Raw genomic sequence first — 20,065 nt, forward strand, 5'->3', positions numbered from 1 at the left:
CATCCAGTGGGATGTTTCAGGTGACCCTCAGTTTTAAAAAAACTGATGTATCTGTCATTTAAAACATAAAGAAAGAAAGAACATTAAGTATGGGAAAGGCAAATAATGTCATGAAAGAGTGAAACAAAACAAATAACGCTAGCAAGAAAATCGGCAACAGTGAAGTAGGACTGATAAACCTGATTGGGCTTAAAAATACAGGTAGTCCTCGACTTACAACAGTTTATTTACTGACTGTTCAAAGTTATAACAGCACTGAAAAAAGGTGACTTATAAACATTTTTCATACTTACAACCCTTGCAGCATGTTACAACCCTTCCCCATGGTCACATGATCAAAATTCGGATGCTTGGCAACTGACTCATATTTATGATGGTTGCAGTGTCCCAGAGTCAAATGGGGAAGCCAGATTCACTTAGCAACCATGTTACTAACTTAACAAATGCAATAATTCACTTAACAACTGTGGCATGAAAAGTCATAAAATGGGGCAAACTCACTTAACAAATGTTTCACTTAGCAACATAAACTGTGGTCATAATCTGAGGACTACCTGTAGTTCCTGGAGGTAAAAGGTTGATGATCATTTGGTCATGTCATATACTGGGCAAGAGAAAGACTCTGTATCCTTTGCTGGATATTTAAAATTAGTGATCATTTGACATAAGTGGGCCTACCTAGAGTTAATACTTTCTGAATGATGCTCACTAAAATACGTGATAATTTAAGTCAGGGGTAGTCAACCCTGGCTCTTTTATGACTCGTGGACTTCAACTCCCAGAATTCCTGTGCCAGCACAGCTGGCTCAGGAATTCTGGGAGTTGAAGTCCACGAGTCATAAAAGAGCCAAGGTTGACTACCCTTGATTTAAGTCATGGTAGTTCAGAATTTTATATTATGTTTTGGGGAGATAGGGGATACAAATACAAATGTTGCTGCTGTATGTCCATGCTTAGCAACTGACAATATAGTTACCACTACTTTATGTACTATTTTGTTATACTTTAGGTATTATCAAGACTGCGCTTCCCAATATGGACAGAGAAGCAAAAGACCAATATTTGCTTGTCATTCAAGCCAAGGATATGGTTGGTCAAAATGGGGGTCTTTCTGGGACCACCTCTGTCACTGTTACCCTGACTGATGTCAATGATAATCCACCACGATTTCCCCGCAGTAAGTTTATATAAGTGATAATTAAAGGTAATTTGCACAGTAACAAATTTATATTGGTATGCTACTTAGAATGGCTAAAATTCAGCTACTTAATGGCTGGAATTAATTTTGTACAAAGGTTAAAATTATGAATTACATTTCTTTCAGCTTCTTTAGCTGTTTCTTATAGAAAATGCTGATTCCAGACAGTAGCTGCTCATTGTTTTTCGTATACAGAAATAAAATAAGATGTTATTAGTGCAATAGTACAAGATGTTTTTTTTATAAATCCTGATAATGTAGAGTTCCTAATGTTTCCTTGAATCATCCAAATATATTTTCTTTGAGGATTCATATCTATTAATTGCCACTGAAGATGGAAAGGCATGGATTTAGAGAAATGGGAAATGCCAATGATAATAGTAAAGGTTATTATGGAATATAAAGCAAATATCAATTGTCACTCATGCTCTACTTTGAATTGGTTATTATCCAATAGTGTAACCACTGATATTTGCCTTTGCCATTAATTTCAAAACTCCCTAATATTTGTAACAACTTATATTTTGAAAACCAAAAAGTCTCAAAACTATTTTTCCCTTGATACTCATGATCTCTTATTCAAAGGAAGGAAGGAAGAAAGGTGGAGGGAGGGAGGGAGGGAGGGAGGGAGGGAGGGAGGAAGGAAGGAAGGAAGGAAGGAAGGAAGGAAGGAAGGAAGGAAGGAAGGAAGGAAGGAAAAATCAATATGGGGAAAAACCAGAAACAGTCTGCCTTCTGTTCCATGGCTAAATCAAAAAAGAAAAAGAAATCTTTTTCCACATTTCAGTTATCCTATTTTTCAACAATATTATATTTCCCTGCTTTTCTTATAGTCCCATTGCAAAAGAAAGTTACCTTAATATGGAGAATATATAGAAATTGTTCAAATTAGCTTCTTTACAAGTGAAAAAGAAAGTGGAAATTTTATTTTCCCCCATCTTAAATTACTTAGACAAATAATAAAATGCAGTTTTATTCAGTTTCCAGAAGTGGAAAAATTGTGGTATCTGTTTCTGTTTTCTTAAACTGTAATCTGATCAATTTCAGTTTGAGCCACAGAAAATTCAATACAGTGCAAGACTAGAATTTGTCTCAATTATTTGACCTGAACAAATTGTCTCCTTAAGACACAATAAAGATTTATCTGTGATCCTACAAATTTATTTATTATTTTCCTTTAGTGGCTTGAGACCTATAAAGCTAAAATTTCATTGGAAGTAGATTCCCCTTTGACAGAAACATTAGGTTATGTATTATTTTCAGCAATGAATTTGTGCATCAGTGTTCTCAAAGAAATATAGACTGAATTAGAAGAGCAGAAAATGTTAATATAGCTTTCACATTTTATTCTGAAAATTATGCATAAGAGTTGATTGTGGCATTCCAGTGAACTGTCAATAAATCAACAAAAATAATATCTCGTGTTCGTTATGTAGCTTTAGTGTACACTGTCAAGGGACAGATCGCTACCTTTCTTATATAATTAAATCCTACTGAGAGTCCAGAACAGAGAATACTGCTGTTATATACTTGGATATTCCCCACCCGCATTTTTTCCCCTTAAGAAGTAAAAACTGCTTGTGTTTATTCCTGGGAATTCTGCATTTTAGACAGAAATTCTGGATGAGTTAGGTATTTTTTCCATGCTGTATTTATACATGGTGGTATAAAAGAAAGGAGTAATGGAGTAAAGGATGCAGAAGACCATAGATGGGCTTATAGAAACAAAATGCACTGCTTCAAAACTCTCCTCATTTTCTATCTACCCTTTACTGTTAATAAAGAAGGTCACAGATTAAAAGATCTATGAACCATAAAGATTCACTAATCACTTTTAATTTTATAGGATCGTACCAATATAATGTTCCAGAATCACTCCCTTTGGCTTCAATGGTGGCTAGATTAAAGGCTGCAGATGCCGATGTAGGGGCTAATGCTGAAATGGAATATAAGATTGTGGATGGTGATGGCTTGGGTGTTTTCAAAATTTTAGTGGACAAAGAGACGCAAGAAGGAATTATTATGATACAAAAGGTAAGATTGGTTTATTTTGTGTGTGTGTGTGTTTTGGGATTCAAGTAAGTTATTCAGTAATAGATAAAATATTTATCTAGAATATATAATTTTACTAAAATGTATTTTAGTATACGCACTGTTTTTGCTTTTTTACAATTGTAGAAATTAATAAAAGGTGCAGAAAGAAAGGTGATCGTATTGCTGTCAATTCCACTTAAATTTACAAAGAAATAGACAAAATATGTTTATCCGACCCAAGAACAATTTGTCTAAAAATGTTAAAAATGCATTTCTACAGTACAGGACTCAGTTATTTATTAGATAATTTAGTATTATTTGAATTTTAATGATTAATAAAATGAAACAAAATTCTAATTCAAACATCTTAACATGATTGAGCAATATTCAGAGATATCCTGCATCAGTTTGCAAATGGGAATATGATATAAATTACATTATTTAAAATTTATCATTTTATCTGTATGGGTCTTAATATTGATCACTGGAAATTTAGATGAGGTGAGGATCTAAAGAGCTAAAACTAGCACATATATATTAATGAAGCCTTCAAGCTTTAGTCACTGTACTAAAGAATTAGAATTGTCCCTTTAACCTTCAGGATAATTGTTACAATTTGTGAATTGTTAGTTTGCTATTATATCACAAATCCATATTTTAATCATAGTATTCTGAAGACTGGCTCAATGATCATTAGTATCAAAGTACATAAATCATTTTAATTCAAAGCTAAATAGAAAAAAATGTTTATGGAGTGGTACCTTTACATTATAATCAAAGTATCTTCATTGCTTTAATTTGAATTTACTTTGCTTTCTAACATAATATGCATCCTAGGATGTTACAATAATGCTATATACAAGGAAATCAATGCAGTGCTTATTTTAGATCAATTTTTTTAAATCAACAATTGAGTCTGAAAGACCCATCCACCAAATCAAGTCAACCTCTCCTTTTCTCCAGTCAGCAGTACTTGGTGCAGTGAGAAAATGGTACCAATTGTGCTGAGTAGTTTCTACTGATCTGCAACTGTATGAAAGTGCTTTGCCATTGGTTCCTTTCTAGGATTAAGAGAGTAATTTATCCAAGATCACCCAGCTGGTTTTGTGCCAAGGTGGGACTAGAACTCTTGGTCTCCTGGTTTCTAGTCTGATGCCTTAACCGCTACAACAAATTGGCTCTGATTATTATTATATCATATGATTTTGAATTAATGGCTGCCCATCTCATAATAATAACTTATGTGGATAGTGTACAATGATTAAAACAAAAAACAAAAAATTAAAACCTCATCTCACACACACACAAAAAAAATCACATCACCAGCAGAGCATGCTTAACCTCCTGGCCCAAACGCCTCGGGAAACAGGACCTTATGAAAAGCTAAGAGGGGTGAGGCCGTCTGTATTTTCAGAGGGATACTGTTCCATAGGGCAGGCACTGTCTCATGAAGATCTATCTCCAAGATGCAAAAAGATGACACTGTTTGAAAAGGTTTCTGAACACGCTCTTTCTGCTAGATATGGTGGGCCAAGCAAAAACAATGGGAGAGATGATCTCCGTAATTGTGTGGCTATTTGGAGTGTTATCCAAATAATTTGCTGAATATGAAAGTGTCCCAGGTAACCAGTTGTCAAATGACTGTCCAGTAGACAGAATAATATGGAAATTTATGCATTTCATTATTTAATAATGGTGAACTTAGATAGTACACCATTGGTGAGAAGCTTTTAGTGTTGTCCTGGAATCTCTTAATGGAGTTGAACAGTTCCTGTGATAATTTGAAATATTACACTTCCTCATATGTACATTAAATTTGTTATAAAAACATACAGTAGTTATAGAAATGGACTGGGTTTATGGCAAAACTCTGATTCAAACAAACTAAAAGCTACAATAAAGGTGTGACACCATGATCATAACTTACTATAGTAACTTACTATAGTATGAATAAGATTGTGCTGAAGCATATGATTAGAGGTATGTACAAAATGGGAAACATTTTATTTTAAGTTCAGAACAAAACAATCCCCCACTTAAGAACATTCTAAGTTTAGTGTATCCTCAAAGAACAAAAACTTGGAATTATTCCCATATTTTATTCTGATTTTGAAACTAAACTCTCATTGCAAATGTGTTTTATTTTGGTCTCAGAACACTTGAAAAGAAAATTACCTGTATCAAGACTGAAGGTCTGCTGAGGTTGAAATAATCTCTGCCTCCATGACCCCTTTATTGTTCAGTGTATTAAAGTTCACCACTTTGATTTCATATGATGTGCCCTATCTTCTACATAGAGCTCTTGAAGGAGGAAGAAAAATATCTAAGAGAATAATATTCTTTTCTAAAGTGATGAATCTTCATATTTTGCTATAATGCTGTTCTCTGACTGCTTTCTAATGGATTGAGTCATTAAGTGGGTTTCATGATTAGCATTTCAGATATTAAAATAAGTATATTCATTTTAATAACAGTAGTATTTAGATAATTTTCAAGACCTTTCCAGATAGTGCACAGCAATCCCATTAATAATAATAGATAAGAAAACACCCTATTCTGATTCAAAAGAGGAAAACATAAAAAGGTTACTCAAAATAGGAAATTCTAGGTATGGCACATTTCATTTCCTTTGTTTATTACCAGCTTGTGTGCTTCAGATCTATCACGAATTATTTCTAAGACATGGTAGTAGCAGCATAGAAGAGAAGATATGCATAATCAGACTAACAAACAAGAGTCCTTCACATAGTTTAGATTTGCTTCCCTATAGTGGCAGGTGAAAGTTGCTAGGAGATGATACTAGAATCTTAAAACTCTAAACAAGGTATCCACAGTCATTGGCACTCTTGTAGGGCATGGGGAGAAGTCAGCATATGCACACACATCCACAAGGAACCATAAAGGTTGGTGCCTGTCTTTTCTGAATGTGCTCAATGACCGTGAACTGAAAAAGCAAGCTGTCAAACAACTGTGAATCTGTGTTCTCAGATCTAACCTTGTCTGTCATGCAACTTGTTCTTGTCAGTTTCTTCCATTATAATACTCTGAATTTCAGTAACAGTGATCAGCATTCTTAATCAATCTGATTTTCATGTTTGATTCTGAGATTAACAGTATTTCAATCAGTTTCCATGCAACTGATTTATATCATTCAAACACAGTACTGCATATTCAGAAAATATGATTATGCATGTAATTATTTATTAGTAGTAGTTTGGAATGTATCTAATTACTAGTTTGCCCACCCCACACAAAACAAACTCACAGGTATGTAAAAATAGAGGAAATCATCCAGCAGTAATACTAATACATAACATTGGTTTGATTATTTCAGACTGTTATATATAGTAACTCAGAAAATTAATGATGAAAACAAATGTGGTTCACTTCTCAGTACAAACTGTTACCCACATTATGTAATACTATTATTCCAGCATGCAGCCATTTTAATGGAAAGTTTTCCTATAAGAGTTTCTAGAGATTACAAAAGTCTACATGGCTCCACAATCCTTTACATTTACATTTATAGGACATTCATCAGTGTGATGGATATGGGACTGAAAGCAGCAGAATCATTCATCTTGGAAATACGCCCATTTCACTCTAGTTCTCTCCCACATAACTTCTCAATACCATATTCCAAGCATCTTGCATTGATTGTAAAAATCTCATTTGGAGTTATAAACACTTATTTTATATAAATTTGTTAGGGCTGTTGGAAAGACTTGACATTTTTGTATCCAAAGATGGGGAAAACCTGTGTATTCCTGGCAGTCTTAAATCAAAGTCTTTGCTAATTGAACTTTACCATTCTAGGAACTGGATTACGAAACGAAGACCAGCTACACACTGAGAATTGAAGCAGCAAATAAGCAGGTAGATGCCCGCTTCTTAAGCCTTGGACCATTCAATGATGTGACAACAGTCAAGATTATTGTGGAGGATGTAGATGAGCCGCCCATGTTTAGTTCACTTTCGTACAGCATGGTGGTATCTGAAGCAGCTAAAGTAGGCACTATTATTGGTACTGTAGCAGCCCATGATCCAGATGCATCTAACAGTCCTGTCAGGTAATTTGATAGCTCATTTCCAGTTTTTCTTTTCATTTTCAGGGTGTTCAACTGTTTATTCTTTTCATTTATTTATTCCTGTTATATGTTGCTTTCCTCACAGGAATATTTGAAAGAACAAGGTCTTTGGTAGAATCCAGTGCTGATTTTTCACTTCTGTCAGTTCAGCTGGAGGAACAACTCTATTCTCTCCCTTTATTTTCTTCCTTTATAATCCCAAAGTTGAAGACCAGGGCGGTTCTTCAGAAACTGGGAAGGATGCTACAAAATTTATCTCCTAAACAGCCACACCTATGTACCCACAATCACACATGTGAATCTTTCTTTCTCTCTCTTCCCCACCCCTCTCTTTCTCTCTCTGTGTGAGAGACAGAGACAGAGAAACATGGTAGTTATTTGGTCAAGTGAAACAAGGTTCCATTTCACTTAATGTCAGTGAAATTGTGTACAAGTATATTAACAAGGACTGTGCAGGGAATGCCAAAGATATTTTTAAACAGCTTCACTAAGCTGTTAAGAGACAGAAGCAGCTAAATCTGCATAATATTAATTTGTTTTTCTGTTGTAATTGCAAATAGGTTTAATTCTTTGGAGCACAGCAATTTATAAACATTTAAATAGATAAATACTACTTCATCAGTATTCTAGACTACATTGCAATGGTTTTGTGGCATTTGTACAATACAGGGAAAGAGACAATATGCATCATAAATGAAATCTGGGGAAAATATTCCATAGATTTATTTATTTTATTTTATTTAATTTTTATCCCGCCCTTCTCCTTACGGACTCAGGGCGGCTGAGATGACAAGAATTTCTCATTATCCACTTTTGTTCTCTCTAAATTATACCAAACGCTGTTCACAAATAGATTATTTCTAGAAACAAAATCACTCCTGGATATTGCTTCAGTATTTATTTTCCAAAAATGTTCATATGTATATGAATAGGTATAGTGTGTGTGATGTCCTTATTTTGTGTGTGAATGTATGTATTTTAGTTTGTGGCATTAGATTGGCTGAAAACGAACTTCTTCAAAATAATTTAATGTTGAATGTAATGCCTTTGTTGAAGAGCAGAAAGGGCTTGATAGCGATGCAATTATAACTTAGACATACCAGATTTTTAGTGCTTTATTTGAGCCAAAACTGATATCTGTTTTGAAAAGGATAAGGACAAAATGCTTGAAACAATGTTATTAGATTACATAATCAGTTGAATGTTTCTCAAGAAAGTACACAAATGGCTTCCATTCTGACTGTTTATTAGCAGCATTGAACAATAGTAGACTTAATAACTTAAAGGGTTAAAAGCTGACCAGACATTAAATTCCATCTACATGGGTCTATCAAGAATGATTAGGTTATGAAGATGACCAACAATATCTCTGGTGTGGAACATGAAGAGTTATACCAGTTTGGCATTCATATATATCCTTAGTAGGAGAATTTAAAGCAAGCCAAACCATACCAATTAAGCTTTTACACAGATACATTCCTGTAAAAAAGAAGAATTCAGCAAAGCACAAGTGATTCAAAGGATGGGGAAAAGGATATTAAAGCTTTGTAGGTATAAAAACATATTTTTACAATCTTGTATGTGGTTATGAGAATTCAAATCCAGGACATATGGATTGGCAATTATGGCAACCTGCTACTGCATGTTACCCAGTCAATATACTGTATGTTTTTAACAAAAATTGAACATTTTCATTAAGTCAAGAAACATAATAATTCACAAGCATAAAATAAATGAGGTTATGAATTACAGTATTAAAACCTCAAGAGCACTGTGTTTATTGCTTATATGATACTGCTTAAAGGAAGAGTAGGAAAAATGGAATCAGAATGCTGTAACCGAAAACAGAATGTCTCAAGTAATTTAATCCCTCTACATGATAGTATACAAGATAACAGCAGCATTTCTGATAATAGTTATACATTTAAGGCAGAATGAGAGAAAGCTTCTATTGTAACTCATATGTTAAGATGATCAAAAATAAAATCTTCCCACAACAGGCAGGAGCCCAAACAGAATATACTCTAGATTGGAATCTGAATTTTATTTATAAACTCTTTATATTTTTGGGACCCTATCTTTCTGTTTTGTAAAATGAAGGCAAAATGACTTCATCTGACTTTTAGCTATAGCAATAGCACTTAGACTTATATATGTGTTTTACAGCCGTCTCTAAGCAGTTTACAGAGTCAGCATATTACCCCCAACAATCTGGGTCTTCATTTTACCGACCTTGGAAGGATGGAAAGCTGAGTCAACAAACAGCAAGAAAGGTTGCAAAATAATAAAATTGTAGAACTTCTTGCAAATTTTTAATGCAAGTTGTTGTAAGAATCCAGCTGCCCTAGTTACTTTTCTGAAATGTTCTTTTTTAAAACTGCAATAATAAGAAGAAAAAAAATATGACAAAGGCTCATTGTTACCTATGCTAGTCAATTTGTAAAGAGCCTCTCTCTATATTCCAATCTCCCTTTTTTTAAATCCTGCAAGATCAATATATTATTGTTCCACATAAAAAGATCATTTTCTTGAATCTTCAAATAATCTTTATGACTGAGCCACAGATGTAGATTTCCATATTAAAATATCAACTGGATGCAACCAATTTTATATCCTAACTCTTAAATATCCATCTTTTTGATCAAAAGTTAATTGAAGTATTTGCTTTGACATATATCTACATTTTATTTGATTAGGAATAATTTTAGCAGAACGTAGAAAAAAATCTATGTATAGAAGCATATTCTTTTGCAAACCATGGTTTTATAAAATTCAATATTTTGTCAGGATTGTTGAACTAGCTGATGAAAGGTCTACATTTCTCTGCCATTTGTATCTCCCATTGCTGCATGGCGAAAAGAGATGAAAATTCTGAAATGATAACATCATTATAATTAGTAAAGCTCTGGAACTTATATGAAAGAGTCATATCTCTCTCTGTACTCATTTGTTTTAATCAATTATAGTGTTATTGCCATCCTCCTAAATTACTCCTTTACTTTACTTGCTCACTTTCCCGATGAACTTAAATCAAATTATGGATTCTGTGGAAAATTCTAGTTAAGCCATTTACTCCACTACTGTTTAAATCATGCCACAAGCTCTTTGTCATTCTTGAAGTACTGCCCTGCACACAAAAAAGCTTTATGTAGAATGATTCATACTACCAGTGTGTGAGAACTCTGATTTTATACTTTTATTGTGATGGCAGGAATATGATTTAGAGTTATCTTATTATCCTGTCAACATACCCAAGTCTGGAAGCATTTGTAATGAATCTCAAAGGATATGGCTGTTCACAATGAGGGTAACCGAACCATTGAGCATTTGGATAATCTCTCTTTCTTCTTTGCTGTTTATTTTTGCTTTGAAATTTTCTTTCAAAAGAATTTGGAGGAAGAAAGAAGCATGTTTAAGCCAAAGGAGTACAGTGATAAGAACCTGAGCTGTATGATGGCAATCAAACTGCAGCAGCAAGTGTGATGATACATAATCCCTGATTTCCTTATCCATCCTTTTTCTGCCTCTAAAGTATTTTTTTTAAAAGTGTTACATCTCACTGTGCAAGCTCTAATGGAAATGGAATGGGTTAATATGAAGTGGCTGATTTCCAGATCTATTTTCTGATATGGTTACATTATAATCACATGTAGAGTATCCCCTCCCATCCGCCCACCCTAAAAACCCTTGCTGTATCCAGGAATTAAATAACAGAAAAGACAAGAATATGCTTGTGACCTCCCTTAAGAAAAATGTTATGGAATATAGGAACTAAGCTACCACAGTGCATTTTGCAGAAGCAGATAACACTGTATAATGCACTTTCTTTGTTTAGGAAGACAATAAAAGGTCAGCTTCAAAAAAGAATTTAGATGAAGAGAGAAAATAGTAAAACTCTTTCACCTTAATGTGAAATCAATAAAAACATTTTTAACAAACTGTAATTATATATACATCAAAAAATTGCTTTCATCTTTCATCCAGGTATTCAATAGATCGAAATACAGACTTAGAAAGGTATTTCAATATTGATGCCAACACTGGGGTTATTACTACAGCAAAGACATTGGACAGAGAGACAAACGCTGTTCATAATATTACTGTCTTAGCAATGGAAAGCCGTAAGTTGCCATATTTTTTTTTTAATGGAAGCTTTATAAAGTGTTGATTTTCACTGTATTGGCTAAGCAAGTTTGAATCAAATCCTATGTCAATGGAAGTTTCTAGCTATAAACAGAAATACAAAGAATTAATATTTATTCTATTCCATGATAATTCTCTGTATGTTAAAACTTCTATGTATCATAGGATAAAATGTGTGCCTGCTGTTGTAGAAACAGCTCTAATCACTTTTATGGATTCAGAGATAGGAAAGAAATTGGTTAATAAATGGCATTAAAAGGACAATATAGAATTGATTGATCATGTAAGTGTTTGGAACCCTAGGATTATATTTGACTTATATTATGGATAACAGAGGTTCATTACTGGTCTTTGTTACTGCAAATTGGAATTTACTGTGTGTAACTACTATGTCAATACTTACATCATGGTCAAAGAGAGTAGTTTCATTAGATTCTGCTGGTGATAGCTGAAACTAGGAAATTCAAGAAGCTGGGTAGATTACCCAGGTTTATTCATTTGTATTTAGCTGAAATAGTAAATAAGAGGTAGTGGAAATAAAAGGAGAACATATCTAATAAGTCATTGATTTGATGAGATATTGGAACTACTGCATTTTGCTGTTGTCATCACCACTTCTTTTTCCACTGACAACTTCATTTTGTTAATGCAATTAAACATAATATATTAGATACTTGCAGACTTGGTTTATAATAATAATTCCCTTTTGTTCTTTTTACCAGAAAACCCTTCACAAATTGGGAGGGGATATGTGGCCATCACTATCTTGGATATTAACGACAATGCACCTGAGTTTGCCATGGATTATGAAACAACAGTCTGTGAAAATGCAGTACCTGGCCAGGTGTGGATTTATATTCAAAACAACTTGATGATATTTTCTGCAAAACAGTGATTTGATTTACAGTGATGCCTCTTTTAAGTTAAAACATAATAAATTCATTTCAGTAAAACTGACATGTTGATTTGAAGCTAAAATAAGCATTAACTAGGTCTGAAACCTTTATCATTCAAGATCCCACTACAAAACTCTACAGGTGAATCTACATTACTCACAGCTTTGAACATCTTCTAGACTTCTTAACTGATGAAATTAACCCATTTCCATTCTTTTAGACATTTCTCTCTAGGAATATGTTTCTGGTTTCTGTTTTATACAATGCTTCTGTTCATACAATACTTCCTGGATAGTTTAATGACACATCGAAATCACTAGATCACCCTTTTTTCAACAAGTGCTCTGAAGAACATTAGGATCCTATGAGAGGTTGCTAGGAATTCCACAGGATTTTTTTTTGAGGAATAGGGGCCTTAATTATTTTTAATATTTAGGAAAAGCCAATACTGATCTTGGCTGTATTAACAGAGGGATAGAATCAAGATCAGGTGAATTGTTAATGACAATTTATAATGCCTTGGTAAGACCACACTAGGAATATTGCATCCAGTTTTGGTCGCAACAGTGTAAAAAAGATGTTGAGACTCTAGAAAGAATGCAGAGAAGAGCAACAAAGATGATTAAGGGACTGGAATGTTGGAATTGGGTATATCTAGTTTAATGAAAAGAAGATCTGGGGTGACATGATAGCAGTGTCCTATATCTCAGTGGTTGCCGTAAAAAAGAGTGAGTCAACCTATTTTCCAAAGCATGACTAAGAAGAAGAGATATGTAGTGTCAAGACAAATAGCAACATTTACATTTATTATCACATCCTGTGCTAAGTACATTGGGCTACAAATGTACTCCACAAATTTCGGTCAGCAGTTACAGCCTCCACATTCTTCCATTTAAGGTTAATGTTTTTCAGGTCTTGACTGATATTTAAGTGTACTAAATTAATTACTACAATTATTATTTATAATGCACTTATAGTTTCTTTTATTGCTTAAAAATATACCTTGCATGGAATTTTTGGAGGGGCACTGGGGTTCTACCAAGGTTTTTAAGGACTATACATGAGCCTCAAGGTCTTCTCCTGTCATGCGGAAAAGGAAGCCTGCAACATATTTTTGAATCAGTTCTATTATTACATCTTGGGAAAATAAGTGTCAGGGTAACAGAGTTCAAACATTTGAGTTTATGCTAAGTCCTTTAGGCAAAAGCTTAAGCTTTTAGTTTGATGGACCATTTGCCAGCTTCTTTAAAAATGATCTCTTTGGCCGACAGTATTTTTTTCTCTTAAAAGTCATTAAAATCACTGAACCCATCAAAGCTATCATTTTCCCTATTTGTTTCTTTTAAAAGTAATAATTTAATCTACTCTGTGGGGCTTTGAAATGGTAACATTGCCCAAAACAATATGAATTTGATTTTGGAAGTATTTTCAGGAAAATGTCTCGCCTTCAAAAGCGTTAAACAGGCCCGGATTACACATCAGAATAACAACATTAAATGTGTGATATAGTATGAATTGAAATGGCCTTATAATTTCTGTTTAATTCACCTGAAGTTAAATTTATAAATTAACAATATTTTTTTTTCCTCAACACCCAGGGTGGCAAAAGAGGAAGTAAAGAAGAATAGTATTTTTGTAATTTTTATTGTCCCAAGAATTACATACATGGAAATTTACTTCCCTCTTTCTAAAACCCTTTCAAAACACTTTTGTTGTCTTTTGTTCCAAAAATTGGTATAAAAGTTCTACCACTTGGAGCCAATTTCAAGAAATAAATTCTGCCTGAGAAAGTACAATTTATTCTACTGATAAATTATGTTATGGCAAGGGAGTAATTGAATAGTGCCTGTCTTTTTTATCATGTTATTTTCCAGCAAACAGAGCTGTTCAAAAAAAACCCCTTCAATATAGATTCTGAAAAGTACTTTTAATAAGAATAGATTTTAGGTCATATTAATATTTAAACTTTCTCTATGAGTAATTATGTATTCTTAATACAAAATAATTACATTGTAATGAAAACAAATCAAAATCTGATATGAAGATGATGTTTTTCCCTTCTCAGATCATTCAAAGAATCAGTGCCATTGACAGAGATGACCCACCTAGTGGTCATCAGTTTTCCTTCAGTTTGGCAGGAGATGCCACAAACAACCACAACTTCACATTACAAGATAATAAAGGTAAGGTATCAATCACGATTGCTAGCCTAAGGATATTTCAAAACAAACACGCTACCACTCTAATTTCTTCAGACAAGCAACACTGACTGTCACCTAGAGCAGGGGTGGGGAACCTTGGCTCTTTTATGACTTGTGGACTTCCCATGCTGGCTCAGGAATTTTGGGAGTTGAAGTCCACAAGTCACGAAAGAGCCAAGGTTCCCCACCCCTGACATAGAGTAACTTCTTCGTCAGGAAAAAAAACATTAATTAAAAGCCACCATACCCCAAAGTAATTTCTTATCTATAGATCCTCTGTCAAGGGAAAAAAAGGTGTTAGTTAAATCATTTCAATCTAGGAACCAAACAGATGGGCTTCAAATCCTTTGTTAAATTAAATATTTTCACTTTTTTATTATTTTTTTTTCTAAATGAAATTATACTTAGAGCATTAACATTAAAAAAATATCCTGCAAATAATTCAAGGCAGCGAACATACCTAATACTCCTTCCACCTCCTATTTCCCCCTAACAACAACCCTATGAGTTAAGTCAAGCTGAAAGATATTGACAAGCCCAAAGTCACCCAGCTGGCTTCCGTGCCTATGGCAGGACTAGAACTTGCAGACTCCTGTTTTCTAGCCAGGTGCCTTAATCCCTAACCAAATTGTTTTCATTTATAGGCTCCAGAAATACAGAAATAAACTTTTAAAAACTTGTGACAAAATATTTTTCCACACATCACTTGCAATATATGTGTCACATCAATCATAAATTGGAGGCAAGAGCTAAAACTCCCACATTTCTGGCTGTTAGTGTCATTTCAGTCTCCTGAAAATAATCCTATATTCCTGATGGGTACATATTAGTATTGTTTTGCAAAGTTTTAATCTTGTTTTATTGTTTTATTCATTTTTAATATTGGATGATGAAGAAAAATCCTGGAGGAAACATTTTGTCTCAGCCATGAGACAGGTATCAGTAACAGAATGTGATTAACTCATTCTCCTGAAAGATATTGGTTCTTGGCCTGTAAATGATGTTCGGAAGGAGAAAAAACATTTTGGTTTACCCTTGATTCCAGGATTATTAACTTTCCAGGTTTGGTAGACTAAGGCTTGCCACCCTATCAAAGAAGGCATGCATTCTTTTCCCCTTTTGTTTATACTGTACATATTTCTTGCTCTATTGTACTATTTTATTGCACTGGCCTTTTGATTCCTCTCATTGAACTTTCCCTGTCAGTTCTTCTATTGTTATTAGGCATTCCATAACAGTTATACTTCTGTTTTGAGACAACCAGAGTTGTGCTTCAAACTAGACAATCTGTTGATTTTCTGTTTTAAAGATGGACATGTTTTGGGTGATGAGGGGCCACACTCAACATTTTTTTGAAAAGAGGAACTTGTTTAGGTGTCAGCTATGGCTTTTGGATATGTAGTTTTACAATCCACCACTTGAGAATTATAGTTAATAAATAACTATAATAACAAAATAAATAAATAAATAAATAAATACCTACTATAATTGAATATACAATGCAAAGTCTTCCAGAAATAAGACATATCTTAGTTTTAAAATATTAAAACTGGCATTTTTTTTAAAAAAAATCCATTATCTATTAAATCCATTATCTATTTTTGTATCTAAACTGAAATCATTGCTATGACCTCATTTGAAGAACTTAAATATATTCCATTATCAAAATTAATTGTTCTTGTATTTGCTTAGCCCTGATCCTGAAGACTGAAACTGAGTTCAGTGTAATATTTCTTTGATTTATGTATTATTTTTAACAGCAGTTTTCAAATATAAATCAGGTGCCATTTTATTATTAGATTCCAAATGCAGTTCTTTAAATAGATAGCAATATAATTTTTGTGTGAAGGACAAATGAATATTCAAAATTTGCATTTCTGATTCATTTGCACTCATTTTAATTTTTGAGATATATTTTCACATTAATGAATCATCTTCTGATAGATGTTCTTCTGACTACATAGATTTATTTCTTAAATTTTAATTTGAACATACTAAGATTTGTTACAACAATATATTTTGTCAAGCTTATTAAATATATAGTATGTTCTGATATTTTAAGCATAAACCATGAATGGCAAGTATGGTTTTCTATAGTATTTTGTTGGCAATGACCAGAACCTTGAACTGAATCTGGAAACAAACCATACATGTGGGTTTTCACAATATCATTAAGCACGAGGATGGCTGTATTTGGTACTAGCTAAAGTTTCTTTGTGGCTTTCAAGGGTTGTCCCATGTTGAGTAAATTGCAAATACAAATGCAAATAGCAAGAGCATAAGGAACCATTTTCAGTCTGTACATTTCTAGTAACATCAAAACTACTTGGCAGAAGTATCCACAGCTTGACATAGTATCCACACTTCTCCAGCAGAAACCTGGAGTCCAGAAGGATCCCTTGGAGTACAAGCCTGCACTTTCAGGGGAGTGGAACTTCAAGAACAGCCAAAGTAGATTCTGAACCAAAAGCCACTCTGTCTTGCTTGGGTTGAATCTGATTCTGTATAAAACTGATTCATCAGTATATCATCAACATATTGATATACCTGACTCCATACTAACAGATCATCTCATCCATGTAGATGTTAGACAAGATGAGGAAGAGAAATGAGCCCTGGGAACCTCATATTAATATTCTCCTGGGATTAATTTTCCCCATCCTGCAACCACTTGGCTGCTCAGGAAGGGGTGGAACCTTGGCCAATAGTCCCGCCCACTCCCAGCTCTCAATGAAGCCCATAAATTTTCTGTGATTCACATAACTGAAAGTGGAAAAACATCTAATAGGGCAATATTGGTTGCTTTTTCACCACATATATCTAATTATAGGACACCAATGAGGACAATTTATGCAGTTTCTGATCCATTCCTGGCTTGCATTCCTACTGCCAAGGGTTCATATAATCCCTACCTTCCAGAATCTTTGTTTTTGCCATCCTACTACTTTGCCATAACCTAACCAAGAAGGAAGTTTGAATATAGGACAATAGTCCATCACTGTGGATCTAAGCCAGATTTCTTAAAGAGGCAAACTAGTGCTTTTTTTCCAAGGCTACTGGAACTTTCCTTAAAACAAGGCGTTGACTACTGTCCAAAATCCAATCTGCATTTTTTGTCTTGGCAGCTTTAACTTGCCCACAATACAAATAAAAAAAGATGGGCTTATAAATAGATTTGTTTTATAAAGTATTTAAGGTTTTGGTTGGTTAGTTGATTGTGTTTTGTGCATGTGCGTGCTTTAATAACACTGCCTTATGCCAGCAGGCAAGATCAAATGATTTTCACTTGATTAATCTAAACAGAGAATACGAGTTTATTTTTAGTCCAAGTCACATAAAGATATGATTACAGTAAATGTGTCTTGCTTTCAGTTAAAAAAAAAAGATTTTTTTCCCCATGGGTGGGGGGAATGGTAAGAAGAAAGCCAAAATTACTTTGATCTGATGTTATGACTTGATTACAATTTTAAGGTCTAAGAGCAGTCAGAGAAACACCTTGGGATCAACTGATTTTAAAGATAAAAGTATATATCATAAAGAAAGCCAATAGCTTCCCTATTTATTATTGTATTTACAGAGAAGGGATCAATTGGGGATAATCTCTAGAGAACAATAGGGAGGTGGTTGAGGCTTTGGCCAACTACCAGCCTGTCTCCAACCTTCGCTTTCTTGCGAAGGTTGTTGAGAGTGTGGTGGCACGACAGCTCCCTCAGCACCTGGAAGAAACTGTCTATCTAGACTCGCGCCAGTCCGGCTTCCGGCCTGGGCACAGCACGGAAACGGCATTGGTCGCGTTGGTTGATGATCTCTGGAGGGCTCGGGATAGAGGCTGTTCCTCTATCCTGNCAGCAGGCAGGACTGGCCTAGGGGTATTTTAAAGGGGTTTTAAATTAAATTTTTAGTAGAAGCGGCCAAATTTAAATAGTATTTTTAATCTTTTTAAATTTTGTATTGTATCACTGTTTTAAACTGGCTGTAAGCCGCCCTGAGTCCTCCGGGAGAAGGGCGGGGTATAAATTTAATAAAATCTAAAATCTAAATCTAATATTGGTTGCTTTTTCACCACATATATCTAATTATAGGACACCAATGAGGACAATTTATGCAGTTTCTGATCCATTCCTGGCTTGCATTCCTAGTGCCAAGGGTTCATATAATCCCTACCTTCCAGAATCTTTGTTTTTGCCATCCTACTACTTTGCCATAACCTAACCAAGAAGGAAGTTTGAATACAGGACAATAGTCCATCACTGTGGATCTAAGCCAGATTTCTTAAAGAGGCAAACTAGTGCTTTTTTTCCAAGGCTACTGGAACTTTCCTTAAAACAAGGCGTTGACTACTGTCCAAAATCCAATCTGCATTTTTTGTCTTGGCAGCTTTAACTTGCCCACAATACAAATAAAAAAAGATGGGCTTATAAATAGATTTGTTTTATAAAGTATTTAAGGTTTTGGTTGGTTAGTTGATTGTGTTTTGTGCATGTGCGTGCTTTAATAACACTGCCTTATGCCAGCAGGCAAGATCAAATGATTTTCACTTGATTAATCTAAACAGAGAATACGAGTTTATTTTTAGTCCAAGTCACATAAGGATATGATTACAGTAAATGTGTCTTGCTTTCAGTTAAAAAAAAAAGATTTTTTTCCCCATGGGTGGGGGGAATGGTAAGAAGAAAGCCAAAATTACTTTGATCTGATGTTATGACTTGATTACAATTTTAAGGTCTAAGAGCAGTCAGAGAAACACCTTGGGATCAACTGATTTTAAAGATAAAAGTATATATCATAAAGAAAGCCAATAGCTTCCCTATTTATTATTGTATTTACAGAGAAGGGATCAATTGGGGATAATCTCTAGAGAACAATAGGGAGGTGGTTGAGGCTTTGGCCAACTACCAGCCTGTCTCCAACCTTCGTTTTCTTGCGAAGGTTGTTGAGAGTGTGGTGGCACGACAGCTCCCTCAGCACCTGGAAGAAACTGTCTATCTAGACTCGCGCCAGTCCGGCTTCCGGCCTGGGCACAGCACGGAAACGGCATTGGTCGCGTTGGTTGATGATCTCTGGAGGGCTCAGGATAGAGGCTGTTCCTCTATCCTGGTCCTGTTAGACCTCTCAGCGGCTTTTGATACCATGGTATCTTGTTGCACCGGTTAGGGGGGTTGGGGTTGGGGGGCACCATTCTACGGTGGTTCTCCTCCTACCTCTCAGACCGGACGCAATTTGTGTTGGCAGGGGGGCAGAGGTCAACCTCGAGGCGCCTCACTTGTGGGGTACCACAGGGGTCAGTCCTCTCGCCTCTCCTGTTTAACATTTATATGAAGCCACTGGGTGAGATCATCCGTGGTTTCGGGGTGGAGTTTCATCAGTACGCAGATGACACCCAGCTGTACATCTCCACCCCGGACCACCCCAATGATGCCGCGGAAGTGATGTCCCGGTGCCTGGAGGCCGTGCGAGTCTGGATGGGGAGGAACAGGCTTCATCTCAACCCGTCCAAGACCGAGT

At 34.9% G+C, this 20,065-nt stretch overlaps 1 protein-coding gene across 1 annotated transcript in view; it reads left to right on the forward strand.

Annotated features, from left to right (window-relative positions):
- CDH7 (cadherin 7) overlaps nucleotides 1-20,065 on the forward strand; it is a 97,359-nt gene that overhangs the window by 68,574 nt on the left and 8,720 nt on the right. Inside the window, exons 4-9 of the mRNA XM_015816776.1 lie at nucleotides 1,010-1,177; nucleotides 3,045-3,232; nucleotides 7,049-7,302; nucleotides 11,305-11,441; nucleotides 12,186-12,307; nucleotides 14,425-14,542. Of these exons, the coding sequence (XP_015672262.1) occupies nucleotides 1,010-1,177; nucleotides 3,045-3,232; nucleotides 7,049-7,302; nucleotides 11,305-11,441; nucleotides 12,186-12,307; nucleotides 14,425-14,542 (987 nt within the window). The remainder of the gene's footprint in view (nucleotides 1-1,009; nucleotides 1,178-3,044; nucleotides 3,233-7,048; nucleotides 7,303-11,304; nucleotides 11,442-12,185; nucleotides 12,308-14,424; nucleotides 14,543-20,065) is intronic.

The sequence above is a fragment of the Protobothrops mucrosquamatus genome, unplaced genomic scaffold (genome assembly GCF_001527695.2).
Source record: "Protobothrops mucrosquamatus isolate PMUCROS unplaced genomic scaffold, P.Mucros_1.0 scaffold496, whole genome shotgun sequence".
Taxonomy (NCBI): Eukaryota; Metazoa; Chordata; class Lepidosauria; order Squamata; family Viperidae; genus Protobothrops; species Protobothrops mucrosquamatus.